At 46.4% G+C, this 18561-nt stretch overlaps 1 protein-coding gene across 2 annotated transcripts in view; it reads left to right on the top strand.

Annotated features, from left to right (window-relative positions):
- The window catches only part of Prp39 (pre-mRNA processing factor 39), a 46212-nt gene extending 32042 nt beyond the window's left edge, over positions 1–14170 (top strand). For both annotated transcript variants that reach the window (XM_037416445.2, XM_075871331.1), the window contains exons 11-16: positions 5491–5699; positions 6278–6337; positions 7418–7602; positions 11103–11177; positions 11544–11709; positions 13699–14170. In XM_037416445.2, coding sequence (XP_037272342.2) covers positions 5491–5699; positions 6278–6337; positions 7418–7602; positions 11103–11177; positions 11544–11709; positions 13699–13761 — 758 coding nt within the window. In that variant the 3' untranslated portion in view covers positions 13762–14170. The remainder of the gene's footprint in view (positions 1–5490; positions 5700–6277; positions 6338–7417; positions 7603–11102; positions 11178–11543; positions 11710–13698) is intronic.
- Positions 14171–18561: the final 4391 nt, after the last annotated feature.

The raw sequence follows: 18561 nt of genomic DNA, 5'->3' as shown, positions 1-18561 counted from the left end.
GATAGTTCGCGTGCTTTTTTTACCAAGCTTTGTTTACATCGGTGGTCTCTTCTGAGTGCTTGCTCATACTGCGGTGCTATGTTGCCGCAAAAAAAGTTCCGGAGCGTCCACAAGTACGGCAAGCGTCGGAAAGCTTGGAACAGAGGGCAGACGACTGCGGCTGCCGTCCCAGTCGCAGTTCCGGACGGAGCATGCTCTTCAAGCGTCACGGAGCCTCTACTCAGACCCTTCGCTGATTGTTGTGAGGCCGAGAGTGTGGAAGGTGCCACATCGTCGTATGTCAGACCGCCGGATGCCGTCGACCGTGATGGACGCTCTCGCGAACCCGATTGCGGTGGCACCGCGTCGGCAGCCGTTGCAACTCCGGGCGTGCGCGCGTCGAACATTCCATCGCGAGTTTCGGCCCAGATTCCGAGCAGTGAAGAAATCGCGCAGCGGGCGCAGACAAGGCGGGATGTTTTGGATGCCGTAGCATCGAAGTCCGCTTCAAAGCGGAAGCTCGAGCTTCTGAACGAAGGCTGCGACGAAAATGACGGCGGTAAGGACTCCACATTTTTCATTGTAAATAAGAAGATGCTGAACGGTCTGCTTTCGTCAGTAAAGTGCAACAAGTGCGACGAAGGGTCGATACGCCTCGAGACTACGCACTGCCTTGGACTCGCGGCGAGGATGGAACTTTTTTGTGACAATTGTGGCATAGTGAACAGTGCGTGGTCGTCCCCGAGGTGCTCCGGGCAACAAAAAACGAACCCCTTTGAGGTAAACGTGCGTGCTTTGAGGGCTGTGCAGTCAGTTGGCAGAAAACAATCTGCCATAAATGACATTTTTTCTGCGATGGACATTTCGCATCGAGCACTGCACCACAAGTCCTACCAGAGACTGCAAAGGAAGTACAGCCACCCTGCCACCACATCAGCTGCCACCCGCATTGAAGCAGAAAGTGCACAGAAGGTGCATGACATTTACAAGGACCTAGGAGGAGTGCCAGGCAACATTGACGTCATTTACGACGGCACGTGGATGACGAGGGGGCACAGAAGTCATATTGGCGTGGGCTGTGTAATCGAGCTGTACACAGGCTTGGTCTTGGACCACTGTGTCCTGTCCAACTACTGCCAAGGCTGTGCGGTTGGCCCCAAGCCTGGTGACGACAACTATGAGGAGTGGCTTGAGAAACACAAGCCACAGTGCCAAAAGAACACCGATGCTAATGCAGGCCAAATGGAAGTAGAAGCAGCTAGGATCATGTTTGAAAGATCGTTTATCAAGTACAAGCTTCGATACATCAATGTGCTCTGCGACGGTGACAGCCGTACGTACCTTGCCCTCACGCAAGACAAGGTGTATGGCTACATGGTGATTAAGAAACAGGAGTGTGTGAACCATGTGAAAAAAAGAATGGGCACTTCCTTGCGCAACCTTCTTGATGAGCACAAATCCAAAGGCCGAGGACTGAGCATGAGTGGCAAAGGCCGGCTGACGCAGGGCCTGATAAAGAAGTTGATGAATTATTATGGCTGGGCCATTAAGAGCCATCCCAACGATGTTCCTGGCATGGAGAGGGCCATCATGGCCACTTATTACCATGTAACATCCACAGACCAGGATCCACACCACGACCTGTGCCCAAGTGGGACTGACTCCTGGTGCCCGCACAATCAGGCATTGGCCAAGGGAGAGCCGCTGCCGCCTCACAAACATAAACTGCCCCCTCACGTGCGAGTGGCACTGCTGCCAATCTACAAGCGCCTCTCGAACAAAGAGCTCCTTGAAAGGTGTGCGCAGGGAAAAACCCAGAACGCTGTGGAGAGTATGAACAGCCTCATTTGGTCACTCCAGTCCAAGAGCCAGTTCGCCTCCCTTCGAAGTGTGGAAAGTGCAGTTGCAGATGCAGTCTGCCGTTTCAATGGTGGCTGCAAGAGTGCGCTGCAAGAGATCACTGCTCAACTGGGCTTCAATCCAGGAGACTGCTCTTTGCGGCGAGCAGCCGAAAAGGATGCCAAAAGGGTAAAGTGGGCTCAAAAGGCGCATTGTTCCACGACAAAGAAGCGCAAAACTGGGTTGCGCTCTACAGAGGCCAAGGCCACAGCATCTCAGGATTACTGCCCAGGAGGATTCTGAGTGTTTTAGGCATTTTGTGAACTTCCAAACAAGAGTGAACTTTCAAAGTCAGTTTTCTCAACTCTTGATTTTCGCCTATGTGCCTTCGCTAGAACATCTGTCATTTTCTAACAAAGACTGATAGAGTCGTTCTGTTTTTTGCACTAGACTCAGGAAGCCTTTAGCAGTGCAATAAAGCTTTATCTCTCTTCTTACTCATCATTTAAAATTTTTAGAACACATTTTATAATTACTGCGATGTGTGCGCAAAACAACATCCATGTTTTGGAAATTTTATTTATGGTTACAAGAACTAGAAAAATCAACTAATAGCTTCTTTGCACAAGTTGATGCTTTGGGAACATAATAAAATGAAAAAATAATTTAATTTAGCAATAATTATCTCTTTAAGTGTGAAGAGCATTAATTAGTATAATTATGCTTGTAACTCAAAAAGTACAAGAGGTATTTGAAAACGGTTTTCATATTTGGAATCCTCACAATCATCCACATACACACACCAAATTTCATCACAAACAGTACATTAATAAAAAAATTAGTTTTACTTGCCACGTCCCCCCTTAAGAGTCCTGAAAAACTGTGGGCCTCGCCAGCAATGCTGTGCACATGGATTGCCAAAGCATCAATCTGCATTCCTGAGGTGCTCGTTCATCGTGCCTTCAAGAAGTGCTCGATTTGTTTGTGCGCAGCATCTCATCGCCGTGTGCACACAAACATGCGTGCGTCTATATTCTCATCATGGAGTGACGAGTTGCGCTGGCAAACACGCGGCATCTTCTCTGTATGTTGCTACCTTGAGCCGAGTGAATTTGTTATTGAGGAGAACAAGAATACCGTGGGAACCTGCATGTAGTCCGGCGTTCTTTCTTTTTTTCTAGTTTCTATGATGCGATATTTTAACCCAGGACTATATTCGCATCTCAAGAATTCGCAGTTTCTGATTCAGCATTGCGTGGAGCTGTCATCATCATGCCTCTGCTTTGGGTGGTACTAGCGCACATCACGGCGGGCACAATTCTACACATTACGAAGACCGTGAAAGCAGTATTCAACTGTTGAAAGTAAGGTGATCATAGCTGCCAAAATTATCAGGAACTCTGCTGCGGGGCGGCAGTGCTGTTGGAGGATAGAAACGCAAGTCCTCTTTGTGTGCAGCCCCCTGAGATGAAGTTCGCAGTGGTCCAAAAACGGAGCATTTGCCAATGTTGAATAGAAATCGACAGACTTCGGGAGCAATGTAGCTCTGCTGGGGCTCCCATCGATACTTGTGCATCGACATGTTTCGATGTCACCTCCATGTAGAGACTGCTGTGTGACTCCTTCGTGCCAAGCACGTTGACTCGGGAGGACATCCCAACTGCAATTGTTTCATGTGTGCCTAAAGGAACCATTTGAGGACTACATCAAGCGCAGTGGACGAGGTCCTCAAGTGCTGCAAGTCCCCTTCCAGTCGGCTGAAACAGATTACGCCGATGATGCTGTGTGCATAGAAAGCCAAAGTATTGGTCTGCATTTCAAAGTCGCTCGTTTGTTGTGTCTTCAAAAAGTACTTCGATGGCACTGAACATGAAGTGCTGTGGGAGGACATCTCTGACAGGGGAGTTTTGGAATAAAGTGCATCAGACAATGGGGATTCAGTGTGTGAATGATTGTACACTCAAACCTCGTTATAATGTAACGGGATATAACAAAATAGTGGATATAACGAAGTAAATAAAATTCCCTTTGAAAGTTCTATTGAAAACCATGCATTTTAAACCTCGTAACGAACTAAAACTGACCGGTAAATAGATATATTGAACTAAATTAGTCTATCAAATAGTCTATCAAAAAAAAAGACCTTAGTGTGTTAAGTATACCGTTTTCTGCGGAGTTCACGCTCGTTCGGCACAGCTCTTTCAAAACTCCCGCGCCGACCTTACAGCCACGCCACGCGCGGCCGAGAGATCCCTCCTGCTCACAAGCCAGCGGAGGGGATTGAGGTGGCGCTCAGCGGGTCACATGACCGAGAAGCGGCACCGCGGTGCAAAGCAATTTCCTTCTCACTTATAAGAACACACAATGGGGAAGTTTCAGAATACTTACCTTTATTCACAAATCAGGGGACATCCGTCATTAATTGAAGTAATCGGTGATGCGCATATGCACACGTTTGCCTTGCAGCGAATCAATCAATTTCTCACGTAGTTTGCAAAGCATAGTAGCGCACGGCTAGGTCTAGCGCCAACACTCGCTAAAGACGACGGCAACCACTGCGTCTCCGCTCCTACCCTCTGCACCGAGATAGGAGGGCTCCGCGACAGCTTTCTTTTTCTTTTCTTTTTTCTCTGTCTCTTCGCCCGCAGCTTTGAAAGGAGAAGGGTCTTTACGTGCCGAGATGGAAAAGGGAGAAGCGTGGCACAGGCGCGTCGCAGATCGGCATTTGAGAGAGAGCAAACAATCCCCCACAGTTTTTGCTTTCTTCGTCTTTTTTTTTTTTTTCTTTTTCACGCACAGCGTTGAGAAGAGCCGCTGCGGGATTGGGAATGGTGCTGAGAGCATTTTCGGAGCGTGGTATGTTTGAATTAACAGTCACAAGTGCTTGCGCGTCGAATTGCTGGACGTTTTCCATCATTGGAATACACATAGCTTTGACGGGACCACAGCGTGCATTCGATCCAACCGGAAGTTCGAATCAAGCTTGTTCGAATTATGAGATTCGACTGTATTAATTTTTCTGCGCACTCGTGGTCGCGTAACGGTACATCGGGCTGCGAGGTGGTTTCCTTCTTTGCATGCTTATAAGTGTGCGCCCATCTGAGAATTGCCACAAACTGTTATAATCGATATAACAAAATAATGGCTATAACGAAATAATTGTGGCTCCCCTTCAACTTCGTTATTGTGAGGTTTGAGTGTATTTAGTTCCTGTTTTACTTGGGCATTACTAGAGTGAAAGTTTTTTTTTTTTTTGGTGCCCTCTCGTTTTCTATTTCAGAAATACATCTCTGACTATGTGGGTTCAGATTATACGCGGGTTTTCATGGTAAATATGTTTTATTTAACAGAAGTTCTGTTTACCGAAAAACGAACATGGATGCAGAACACAGATACAAAATCAGTCTTATCAGAGGCAGTTCTGTTTCAGCAGCAGTTTTGTTTAACAGATTTTTCTTTTCTGAGAGCCTATTGTATTTACGCTAACCGAGCAAAAGTACTTCCAGTTAAAGTGGAAATGGCAAAGGAAAAGCGTGCTAACGTTCTGCGGGCAGAAATTGCATTTTTCAGTTGGTAGCCGAGTGTAAATTGGGTGGTGGATGCTGGCAGCTGGGCTCATGTGGTTGCCATCAGAGGCCAGTATCGGAAGTGAGTTGGAGCTCTCTATCGCAGGTCGTTTCGAGGAGGCCTCGACCATCCTGGCGGAGATGGAGGCGCGCATACCTGACCTGCTGGAGCCGACGCTGCGCAGGATCAACGTGGAGCGGCGGCGCGGCTGCCTTGAAAAAGTGGAGGAGCTGTACCGCAAGTGTATCTCGCAGACCGAGAGCACGACGCTCAAGAGCCACTTCGCCGGCAAGCTGGCACGGTTCCTCCACAAGGTGAGTCGGGTCTCACCCACCACCCCCCAGAACCACGGGGTTGCGGCTGTTGCATGAACACTTTTTGTCTCGGTTTTCGGTATTTCTATCTTTTTTATTGCTCATACGGGGTTGTCAATGTGTGAAGGGCCCTCGCTGTGTTGGAGAGAGAAAAAAGACACTTGGTGCGGTCTCCGTCTAAGTCGTGGCTTCAGGTAATCATTAGCGCCGTGTGCTAGGTTGGCCCTCCGTGACTGCTGCGGCACTTCAGACATGGTGCAAAGCCCTTCCGCTTTAAGTGTGAAGTCGCTGAAATTAACACCTCTGTTACCGTGTCTTCCTGCTTTCATAAAACTTACTCAGCTATAAGATGCAGCAGATTAACGTAAGCTTCTGGCGATGTCTTTGCAGGTGACTAAAATTGAGACTGAGTCGTTCGACGCACATGAATCGTTTCGATGGGCTGAGCACATGTCTGAACTGCGTGCAGCAACGCGTCGGTCCGTGATTTACACTGAAAGAGCTCTTGTTCAAAATCTACGTGCCTTACGACGTCAAGTTCTAACCGGCTTGTTCTGTGTCTGGTGTTTTTCCGTCAGGTTCAAAACAAGCTGGAAGATGCTAAGGAAGTCTTGAAGGAGGCCCTGGATCGGGAGCCGGTGAGTTGGTCTGGCACCATTTTCACCCCACTCTCGCTCGGCAAGATGCTGACAAAAGTTTTGCTTTTTTTTTCCTTCCTTCAATTTTTTTCTTCTTCGTCCGCAACCACAGTGGTTTCAGTCATCGACGACCGCCTTCCTTCGTCAACCCGGTGACTGGTGTTGTAAATTGCGAGCCCTGTTGACTGTTTAGCATTGCAACCTGACTGATCGGAAATGTGTGAAAGAAAGGCTTGGTTGAGTGAAAACAGGGCACAGAAAGTAGTGCCTCATTTTGGTTAGTGAGGTTTGCAGCACTAGCTGCGCTTGAGCTTGCTGTGTTATCAACAAATGATGTTTTTCGCATAAGCCTCTGCATTGCAAAGGCATAAGGTTGGATAAAGATTATTGAGGCAAACTAGTTGGACTGAAGCGAGACTTGTGTTCTATGCACTTGAACCAACGGAGTGACACCTGCTTAGCGACGTTGGACTCTTCACTGTTACGTAGGCCTCGGAATATCATAGGCCTAGGGCTGAAGACAAGATTGCTTGAGGCAAACTACTTGGGCCAAAGCGATCGAAATGTTTCTTGAGTGTGTTCGACAAACCAGCCCAATGACGCCACTGTTTTTGCTTAGCCTCGTTAGACTCTGAAATGGAAACCGCAGGTCTGGCTACACCCTAGATGTCCATGGCCGGCATAGCACTTGAGCTGTACAGGTAGGACAGTTGATTTTTCTCCCCTCTGCCCCGCTATACAACATGTGTGCGTACACGTCTTCTGCGACTACAGCTGCGACCAACTCTCGGGGGTACGAAGCGGAAGCTGGGGGCAGAGGAGTGAGTAATAAACGAAAAAAATCGAATGCCACTCGGCGCTCTTGTGCTGCAGGCTTCAATGCATGTCTAACTGCTTGTGCTCTGTTCTCTTTCTTCTTTCTCTTCCCCCTTGCTTTCCTTGTCCACCCTGCTACGGCACCCCTCTACTCGGACGTTGACAAAAATCATCTCTGGCTGTTGGCTGTCCGGTATCATGCTGGCTTGCTCTACCTGCTGCTTGCCACGGCGGTCGTCTCCTGTTGGCACTCGGTGGCGGCAGACGAACGCGCGACTCTACATGCAACTCGCCGACCTGGGGTACGAGAAGTGCCCACCAGATGAAGCCCTGGTGCTGGAGGCCTTCGACATGGCCATCGCCAATACCCAGTTGCCGGCCACCGACAAGCTCACCTTCTACCAGAGAAAGCTGGAGTTCCTCGAGGACTTTTGCAGCGACGTGGCCAAGTAAGAGGTTCTCTGTGCAGCTTGGCATGCTGGGGGAATGAACCTTTAGTGCCAGGCAGGTTCCCCATACGGGTTCGTGTGCCTGTCAGCATGGCCATATCTTGCTGGTCCTTCATAACTATTATCTTTCATCAGCTTTTCAATCTTGTCATGTGGTAAGGACAACGAAGACAGGCAAACACAGCTGGTAATGTTAAGGCCCTTTATCGGCCGTACTTGTGCCCTCGCAGTAATAAAAGCAACACACAAAGGGCAGCGAAAGCAACCAGAGTCGTTAGTCGTAGGTAATCTGATAAGGGGTAAAGTACATCTGCATTGAAACGTATGGCATCGAAGACTTCAGCGTTGTCGTTGGTGGCCAAGTTAGTTCCAGAAAAGGCTATATTGTTCGTGCTGGGTGTGCTGTTTATCGGAAGCTTCTGAAGTAATCGTGATTGTTTGCAGACGTTCTGGTCGTGGTTACACGTTAACAGGACCAGTGACAGGGTTATAGAAAAAGTGTGCTGGGCAATAATACAGTGGAACTGCATTGTGCAATGTCAGGCGCAATTAATGTGTGGTTGTTGAAGCGCCTTTTGTCATTTGGATGATACCCAACATGATTTATCTCGTACGAAATCGCCCCGCTGCGATTTTTTAGACAAATTAGAAAAAAAATCGGTGGGGGGGGGGGGGGACTCTTGAGCTTTGTCTTTAAAAGTTGAACATGGTAGGAGTATCCTGTTTTTAGTGTGTACTTCGAATGCTTAGTGAATGATTTTTTTTTTAGCTCACTGTGCACCCACTGTGTGGCCTTCGGGAATAAGTGCAGTTACGTGTGTGCCTTTTATAGTGGGTGACTGCCTTCAAACAATAATGACAATTGCCTCTTATGATGCCCGATGGCAATGCACGCCTGTACCATGCATTAAAACTGCGATATTTTATGTCGTATCGTGAAGCACCCATACAGGACGCGTGTGTTTGAAAAAGCATGAATGTTACTTTCAGTGCATTTCTAAGCAGAGGAAGTTTTCGCTGTGTTCACAAGATGGCATGTAGCTGTGTGCTAGAGCACCCGTTTACCATGCAAACGACTCAGGTTTGATCCACACTCGGACCCAGAATTTTTTTTTTTGTATGTTTCTCGATCTTTTATTCACGCACAAGATTATTTTTCGCTCGCAACCAAGGACACAGACGCCGGAATTTCTGCAAAACAAGCTCTTTAATGCTATCGCGTTGAAATGCCTTGCACGTTAGCCAATCAGAATCCAAGTGGAGTCATGTGTCATTTGGTTTCTTATTACGACACCAGATAGCCCAACCCGTTGTGTGTCTCGGCGCAGCCAGCACACGCATTCAACAAGAATGTTTGCTGGTGAACGAGCAGACACCGCTTGGCGTGCGAAAGGCTAAGCTATTGTTTGGTGCTGCAGAAGGCTAAGCTACTACTTGGTGCTGCAGAAGGCCAAGGTACAGCTCGGTGCTGCGGAAGGCCAAGCTACCGCTTGGCGTGCGCAGTTTCACGTGTAATGCGCCTTAGGATGAAAAATTGAGCTGGTTGGTGTGGATTCATGCTTATGACTGTGCTGCACTCTCAAATAGGACGAGAGACCGAAGAAGGGCACACGACATGCATTCATAACACAAGTGCATGTCTTGCGCACTTCCGTCCTTGATCTCTTGGCGAGTGCTGCACAGTCCTAAGCATAATGTCTCTGATTGAAAATGAAACTTCATAAATATGCTTGAAAAAAAAAAAAAATTCCGTTCTTGTAACTGCACCAAAATTATTTTTATTGTAGTGGCCTTCAAATTGAATGTATGGTTTGTTGTCCTATGTTGTCCAGCAACTCAGGGAATCCTGCTGCATTGCTGTTGTGTTCATGGCAATGCCGCTGTTGCCTGTGCATTGCTTTTTTTTTTCTCGCGAAAAGCACACCATGCACTTTCAGCTTAATGCCCACCAGGTGAACTGTTGTGTTTAGTCAGTTATCTAGTGAAAATGTCATGCCGTACTGGCAGTATATGTGTCTTGAATTGCATCGGGTCGTTACTAACTTTAGCCATAGGTCTGTAAATACTTTTGCAGCGGTTTGACAAGGGTTTGTAATAAAAGGACACTAAAGTCAAGTGACAATATATGTCAGAGTCAAACCTTAATGTCTGACAACGTTGAAATTGTCAATTGTCAGCAGGAGTGCCCTACTTACCGCAAAATAAGGTAAATGCACGAGAACACGTGCGTCATGATAGGACACTCGCAAAATGATCCGATTAGGGCAGACGCACCGCCTACAATTAATCACTAATAATTGAACTAGCTGCACTAAACAAAAAAAGCTCCAGTGCATCAAGAGACACAGTAAAGTGCGGCTTCATCGCTTCTGTTTGATTCATGAAAAAAAGAACCGCTGCATGTTACTATGGGCAATGGCGCAAGTGGTTCAAGTTCAATTTTCGCCTGGACAGCTCGTGCCATCTAGCGGTGCCCTGTGGAACCTAGCATGTCTGTCCACGGCCGGTCTGGAGGCACACGTAGGGAGCGAGCGCACGCCTCTAGACCGGCCGTGGTCTGCCATCGCGGAGGCCATGGCAGGAAATTGTTCATTGGCCACTGTTGCTGCTTTGGCTCCTGCTACTGTTGTTCTGCTGTACTAGTGTCGGTGCCCACGGTGCCCATGCCCTTGTGTCAATAAGCCCTTCCTTGACACAAAAGTAACACTGCGAGGTTTGTGGACCGCTATTTCAACAATCAACATCGACTTCATAGTTGCCTTGGTGTCCCTTCAAGTCTTGTATAGCTGCCACTAAATGTCACTCGCATTCAGCTCTGATGTGCAGCGGAGAGCTTTGATTCCGCATTAGTAGCATGCCAACACAGATTTCTAGACACTACTACAGCAAACACAATTGTAACAAAAGAAAAAGCTGGTACACTACTAAAAATTGAAACAGCACAGTTTTTTTTTTTTTTTTTAGAGCATAGCAGACTTAGAAACATAGCAAATTAGGGTGTCAAGAAGATTTTTATTGTGCTTTATATAATTTATTTACAAATACTGCACATGCTTTATGTAGGAGTATTACATCAGAAAAGCTAGACAAGATTCTTTTTTTAGTAAAAATGCAAAAGCACAAAACAAGTTTGACACTGAGGTATTTATTACATTGGCAAAATGTAAAAGATACATGGTATTATAACATGCACTGTAATGTTGTATTAATGAACTACTTATGTTTTAATGTGTATGTTTTATTCATATTGGAGTTGTGCTACCTAATGATTACCATACTAAATAATCTGGTCATAATTAAGACATCATCAGGGTGGTCAATCCATTGAATGATCTATGAACGCGTTGAAGGCTTGGGTGTGACCAAAAACACAAGGAAAACTGTGATTACGAAGCCCACAAAGTATTCATTGTGGTAGGATGGCTTTGAAGGGCCCCCCCCCCCCCCCCCCCCCGATGCCCTCTAAATACTGATGCAGATTCTTGGTTTCTTGTTCCTAGGGTTCAGGAAGCCTTTGACGAGTATTCCAAGGCAGCCAAGGCACAGGAAGTGGCGCAGAAGAAGAGGCCAGCGGAGTGAGTCTGCATTTTTTCTTACACTCTTGAGCACTGCATGTTCGTGCTCTTCTTGTGTGATGAAATGACATCTTGCTTTGGTTAAACCCTTTATCAGTATTTAGCATATACAGCTGAGCAGTCTCGGCAAGGCTGCATGAGCTGGTACAAGTGAACCCCTTTATGAGAACCCCTTTTAATTGTAATTGCACAGAGGGGGCAGTTCTAGTCTTTTATATGAGGTGTCTCTTATCAGTAGACTACCACATCTCTGCATAGCTAACCCTCTTTAAGTCATAGATTTCTGCTTTTGTTGCCTGGCTAGTAAATGAAGGCTTTTGCTGTAGGCCAGTGTCCGTGCTTTAAACATTATCTTTGTCTTGCCAGAGAGGCACAGGAGACACCAGAGAAGAAGCCAAAGACGGCGGAGCTGAACGGAGCCGATGCAGCGGCCGCATCCGCCGCGCAAGCGATAGCCGCAGCCACGTCAAGCGCAGCAGCCGATGCAGCGGCCCAGTACAACTATGCCCAGCAGTGGGGAAGCTATCCACAGGTGCTTGCATGACTTGTCTCTGATTGACAACAGTAACGGCTACATCTTCAATAGGACGCCCTCAAAGTGCTAGTGAACCACTTTTTCGAGTAATAGCAAATGATCTCGACATCCGAGTTAACTGCCTTGCAAATTGTTTGTCAAGGAAATTTCTGGATTCGTCTAGATTGAGCGGAGTTGCGAAGGTTTGTTGTGCATTATGAGCACGTTCTCTTTTCTCTCGGCACGACGAGCGTGCTGGAAGCTAAAGCATCGAGGGATGACACTAAGGAAAGAAGTTTCATCAGTGCACATCACAGCCTTAAGTGCACATGGTGTAACGCGATCGCTGTCTTCTGTAATTTTTGTGTGCGGATGTGATTCATTGTGTACTACTGTTAGCAAACTGTGGAGTGCTGCACTTGTATGTGGCAACACTCTGTGGAAAGAAGGGCATCTAATCTAAATGCTACACATCATTTATGTCGGCTGTTGGCAAGTAGTATGCTACTTGCTGCTTAATGTGGCAGCACCCTGTGGAAAGAAAGGCATCTGATCTAAGTGCTACACTTCATTTATGTCGGCTGTTGGCAAATAGTATGCTACTTGCTGCTTAATGTGGCAGCACCCTGTGGAAAGAAAGGCATCTGATCTAAGTGCTACACTTCATTTATGTCGGCTGTTGGCAAATAGTATGCTACTTGCTGCTTAATGTGGCAGCACCCTGTAGAAAAAAGGGCATCTGATCTAAGTGCTACACTTCATTTATGTCAGCTGTTGGTGAGTAGTATGCTACCTGCTGCTTAATTTCATATAGTATCGTTGGCAGCTCTGAACCGAGGTTGGGCACAACTGCAAGGTTTGGCTGAGATGTTCATAGCAGTGTCTGTAGCAGAGTTTACCAGCTGCAGGTTGTCTTCTGTCACCAAGCCCAAAGGATGTGACGACCCTTTGAAGGTATCGTAACAGAAGAATGCAGAAAAGGCTGTGTAAACTTTAGCCGAGATTGCTTATGTAAGTAGGTGAACATACGCATCTGCAATAGGAGCACAGCTGATTGTTTTAAGAACGTCAGAAAGATGTTGCATGTTGCCATATTTACTCGAGTTTAGGCCAACCCTGATTCTAAGCCGACCCCCCAAAAGTCCGAAGCCCGAGAAAAAAAATAAATACCTTGAATGTAGGCCGAACAAAACGGCGAAGACGGCTTTCGCAGAGAAATAACATTCATTAAACATAAAGATGAAATGAAGCAGTTTGTTCATAATGCAAATAACCCGAAAAACATCCAGCCGCTAGTCCGGTTTTGTGTGCCGTTGTCATTGCTTTTTTCGTGCTGCTTCTAGTTATTTGCATTATAAAGATGCCGTGCTTGCCGATGCCGCACTCATTCTGACTTGTCGCTGCTTCCCTCGTCGCTGTCTTTAAACTGTGTGCAATCCTCGGGGCCATCAAGCGCATTGGATGCGTCGCACTTCTTGAAAGAGCGCACAATGTTCCTGGCACATCGTCTCATGCTGCAGCCCCTTCAGCGACGCACATTTTTTTTTCGTCCACTTCAAACCCACCTGGCTTAAACGTTGGACGACGACTCTGCGACTTGGACAGCTTTCCTTTTATAAGCGGCACTATAGTTACACCTCCTTTTTGGCACCATTGAACTACGCCACACACAGACCTCTCAAAGCTCGACTTGAAATGACGAACGGCTCGCCTCAACACTCTCCACAAAGATCAAAATGTTGGCCTCTTGTGTGTACTTAACCCAGGTGTTGGCTTGGCTACTAATGGCTATAATGCTGTCTAGGTGGCGCCAGTTGTGCACCACTTTTCTCAATGAAAAATGGCGCTTTTTTAAAATCCTCAAATCTAAGCAGACCTTGGAGTTTGATACAAAGAAATTTGAAAAAAAAAATAACTATCGGTCTAGATTCGAATAAGTACAGTATTTCAAATTTGATGCGATAACTGCAACACATTTCCGCATTGCTTTGCGTTTCTTTTCCGCAGGCCTACAACTACCAACAAGCATGGAATGCCTACCCCACCAGTTCGTACTACCCAACGCATTGATGAGCGAGCGCCTGAGACGCTGCGTAGCAAAAGGGAGACTGCCATTACTTGTACATAAGAACCTGCACGCATTTACCCATCATGCCCCTAGTTGAATCACTAGGTCAGCCTTCAGGCCCCGCCCTTCGCAGCCGGTTCTTACTGTGACCTTCGTTGGCAGACACGTCGTAATAACAAGCAATCCGCTGGATTTGGTTTGCATCGAAGCTGTGCAACAGTAGGCGGAATCGACGGCTATCTGTTTATATATTGCGTTTCACTCATGCACCTCCACTATGTTCACCCCTCCCATTTCCTTCTCATTTTTTGGTGTCCCAAAACTTCTCGTGTTGTCACGAGCTGTACGCTATCAAAGGAACACAAGGAAGGAAACTGTCACATATTACAATAAAGTGCTCTATCTTGTGTATGTCGAGTGTGTCGCTGCTTTTGTCATGTGTTTTCCACACTTGCTGCTACACATCGTCTAGCTTCATTGTGATGAAGTCGTGTTATAATGTAGTGTTTGTCTTTTTTATAATCGGTGATACAAAACTGACTGATGATGCGAGTTTTGGTCTGATGCGAAGTTGCAGAGTTTTCTAGCCAAATTTCACCGTGTCCAGTAAGTCAGAGTTTGGATGTCCCGTGCACTTTTTTGCGTAGTGGTAAGTGATAAAAACTTTGGTACCGAAACCATTGAGCAATGTCAAAAGCAGCATGCTTTGGGTGCTTTTGAAGTATGCACGCAGCCAATGCTTATTTCCGTACTGTTTCCCACAACTGCTGTGGACAAAAGCGCGGTTGCTGTTGATGCGATCATGTATACAATGACAAAACATGTGTAACCACTGCTTGCCGAGTAAAGGTGGTGCTTCTTTCCAAAACCGCAGCTAACAAAAATAGGTTATGCTTGATCATATATAGCAACAACACAGTTCTGAAGGCATGTGCGCAGCCTGCATGCACGAATTGAAAATGGCGCTGCCTTGGACCACAATTGCTGTGCACAGAAATGCGGTTGCTAACGGCACAATTATGAATGACGACACGCAGCTCCGAAGGTGCATAGCTGATGCAGCAGTAAACTAAGGGCAATAAAGTTGGCAAAACAGCCACAAAGCACATTCACTTACAAAATGGTGGAGAAAACTTTAGCCCTTAGTTTTCAGTTGGCAACAGGTGAAACTGTGACGTGCACATTCATGGCAGCTTGCTGAGCTGTCCCTTTTCAGTTCAAGTGAAACTATGACATGTTGGTTTGGCAGCCTGCTGCGCTGTCCCTTTTCAGTTGGCCACAAGTGAAACTATGATGTGCGCATTCATGGCAGCTTGTGCGCTGTTCATTTTTAGTTAGCCACCAATGAAACTATGATGTGCACGTTCATGGAAGCTTGCTGAGCTGGCCCTTTTCAGTTGGCCACAAGTGACACTATGACGTGAACGTTCATGGCAGCTTGTTGAGCTGTCTCTTTTCAGTTGAAGTAAAACTATGACGTGCACGTTAATGGCGGCCTGCTCGGCTGTTCTTTTTCAGTTGGTTCTAAGTGAAACTATATTGTGCGCGTTCATGGAAGCTTGCTGAGCTGTCGCTTTTCAGTTGGCCACAGGTGAAACTGACGTGCATGTTCATGGAAGCTTGCTGTGCTGTCCCTTTCAGTTGGTCACAAGTTAAACTATGACGTGTTCGTTCAGAAGCCTGATGCACTGTCTCTTTTCAGTTGGCCACAAGTGAAACTATGACGTGCATGTTCATGAAAGCTTGCTGTGCTGTCCCTTTTCAGTTGGCCACAAGTGAAACTATGACGTGCACGTTTATGGCAGCTTGCTGAGCTGTCCCTTGTTAAGTCCATAGGTGTGTGTCTCAGGTCAGCATATGCGAATTCAATCAAGGGAAATGTTTTGTGTGATAGTATCATTGTTTGAAAATGAGTTTTGCTAGTTTTTTGTTGCCAGGAAATTTCACGTGATAAGAATATTTTCACACCCCCTCCAGATTCATATCGTTGAGATTCTACCAGGTAACGTTACCACAGGACACCTTAATATGCTAAAATGTGGTGAGCAAATTTTATGACACCATGCCTCTTTGCTTGTCTCTGTGGATATAGCATGCATGTGATGTTGCACAGCAGAGTACAGTAGACCATTGGTAAATGGAAATGGTTAAACGGAATTGTTGCTTAAATGGAACAACTGTTCCTGATGTGGTTGGTTTAGTACTAGCATTTGCACCTCTGTTCATGTGTTGGTGAATGGAACTCTTTATAAATAGACCGCTTTCCTGGTCCCTTCAGGTTGCGTTTAAAGAGAGCCTACTGTACATGTCTACAATGTATTATTATGCCATAATTCAGCTTGTTGCCTTGCTTTCACAAGGTTTTACGGTGAAGTTGTCATGCTTTTACAAGCGACAGTTTTCAGAGTGTTTCGATCGAACTGTGTGGAGGTGCTGTTTGATGAATACAACACTGCTATCGTGCCGGTATGGATTTAAGATTTTGATGGCAAGCTGCAATGGCAGAATTGGCACTGTGGCTTTTATTTTGTCACTCTAGCTTGGCTTCACATTGCTTTGGATCGGCATATTTCGGCTTCGCATGTGGTGTGGCATCAGGTTGTGGTTCCCAGATCTCAAGCTTAAGATCTTTCTTAGATGTGAACCTTTCTTAGATGTGAATGGTGGAGTTCAATCTGGTGCGCGGCGTGACCACCCTTACTGCATTGTGTGGGCTTCTACCCCCTCTGCTCGTGCTTATGCGAGGAGGTGGCAGAGCGCTGCCTTCGCTTCCTTCCTCCTCTCCCATTCATATCTCCACCACAGCTGTGCGCTTGCTCCGTTGCACTCTCCTAGCAGTGCTGGGTGTTCACATTGCGGCACACACATGGTAGCACACGCAAATGGGAGGTGGGGGTAGCATAAGTGGTACACACCATTAAAACAGCTCCATATACAAGTGAAACGCACACGAAAACATACAAGTAGAAACGACAAATGGAAACACAAGTGAACATCAGTGCTGTTTCGCATCCCCACTTTGTTTCCTTCAGTGGGAGCTGGTGTAATTTTTTTTCTTTTCATTATTGAAATGATTTTTTTTGTAGGGGTGTGCGAATGTTTGAAATTTGTGTATTTTTCTAATAGGGCTTGTTATTTGATTCTTCTCGCGCCAGAATTTTACTATTTGAACTTTTTGAAGTCAAATGCGGTCAACTCTTGATTGGATTTTTAATATGCTTCACACACTTTGGTATTGTGGCAAAGCTGGCTGTTCCACTGCGGTTGAACTTCTCAAAAACAAAGTCATCGTCCGATTAAACCTGTCCTCATCACACCCTCGTATTGCTCCAAGCTTACTTTCAAGCTGTGCTATAGACAAATTCCACTGGAAACACGTCAGGAAAATGCGGTGGCGCTGTTGTCGGGTGTTTGGTTTCGCTTGGTAGGCAAAAGCCGCGGCGCCTACCGCAGTTGCTGCTGTGTTTTCGCTGGTGCGTACGCTGTTTATGACCATACAACGAAGAAAGAGTGTTGTACCGACTAACTTTCACGGTGATTTGCATGGAAAGGCGCAAGAAAGATGGACGAGGTCTTTTTTATTATTTTTTTCCCAGTTTTCTGTTGACGAAAACCGTCGCTGATCAGCCGCAGCTGTGAATGCGAGAACTTGCCGTCGACGCTGCTTCGCCGGTTATGTTTTGGAGTGGCTTACCCATAAAAAGCTATTAGCTCTCTCAAGCGTTGGAATAAGCTAAGAAATTAATCTTTTTTTTTTTTAACCGTGGAGGCGTATCAAGCGCATTAACGTTCTGTATAGCATTGGCATATGTGAAGCATTTTTCACTGTTGCCATTGTTGATATAACTGCAAAAGTCCTCGACACATCAAAATGATATTGCCATACTGGCGTGAAATAAGGGGGTCACTCAGTCATCGAGCCAACGATCGAGCATGTGTTTCTTTCAGCATGGGTACGGTTCATTAGAGTAGCAGCAAGTGAAAGGATGACTGAGGGATGACTTAGACTATGCTTTTTTGGGATTATATGCGGCTGCGATGACACACCTGACACAAGTGCCCTGTTCTGGCTCTGGTGCGCTTCACTAGATTTTCACATCAGTGAGAATTCACGGAAAAGCATCGCGCAAGAAACTTGCCCAGTCGTACGACTTTAGCAGTGTTGGCTTGAGCGTGCGAATTTAGCCGCGGACCTTACAAGTACGTAACCGCATTGTGCACAGCACAATGTTGTTGAAGCATTATCGCAAGCATGTTGCGGATGAAAGTGTCGCCGAGGTTGTTCTGGTCATTTGTATAAGTAATTTTTCCAGCACATTTATCATATGCGAGGATTTACCTTAACGATTCATGGTCACGTATTTTTACAGTGCATATTTGCATATTGTACTCTTGAGCCTCTTGTTGAACTGGGTCTGTCCTTGCATTAGTAGAAATTAAAGTGTGCATGTGTGACGTTGGCTACAGCAACGACGAAGATATTTCACAAATGAGCTACGTTTCCGCAGTTAAAGTTCTCAAAGCTAGAGCTACACGTTAACATAGCTCAAATGTTCATTTTAAGATCCCTCTACAGCAGCAACTGCAACTTCCTCTGTTGCGGCCACCGCTTGTCAACATGCACGCGCTGTTCTCGAAGGCAGCTTGCGTACCTGCTCCGCTCGTTGTCACGTGTTCGTAGTGGCTGGTGGCACATTTTCAGCTGGGACGACTGGGTGGAGCCAGCGCACCGTGACGTCACACGGCGCCTACCGTGTTTACAAACATGGAATAGGTCTATAGTCTGAAATTACTGACTCAAG

This window comes from Rhipicephalus microplus, chromosome 8 (genome assembly GCF_043290135.1).
Source record: "Rhipicephalus microplus isolate Deutch F79 chromosome 8, USDA_Rmic, whole genome shotgun sequence".
Lineage (NCBI taxonomy): Eukaryota > Metazoa > Arthropoda > Arachnida > Ixodida > Ixodidae > Rhipicephalus > Rhipicephalus microplus.
Note: the sequence above shows the minus strand (reverse complement) of the source record. Positions and strands in the feature narration are given on the sequence as shown.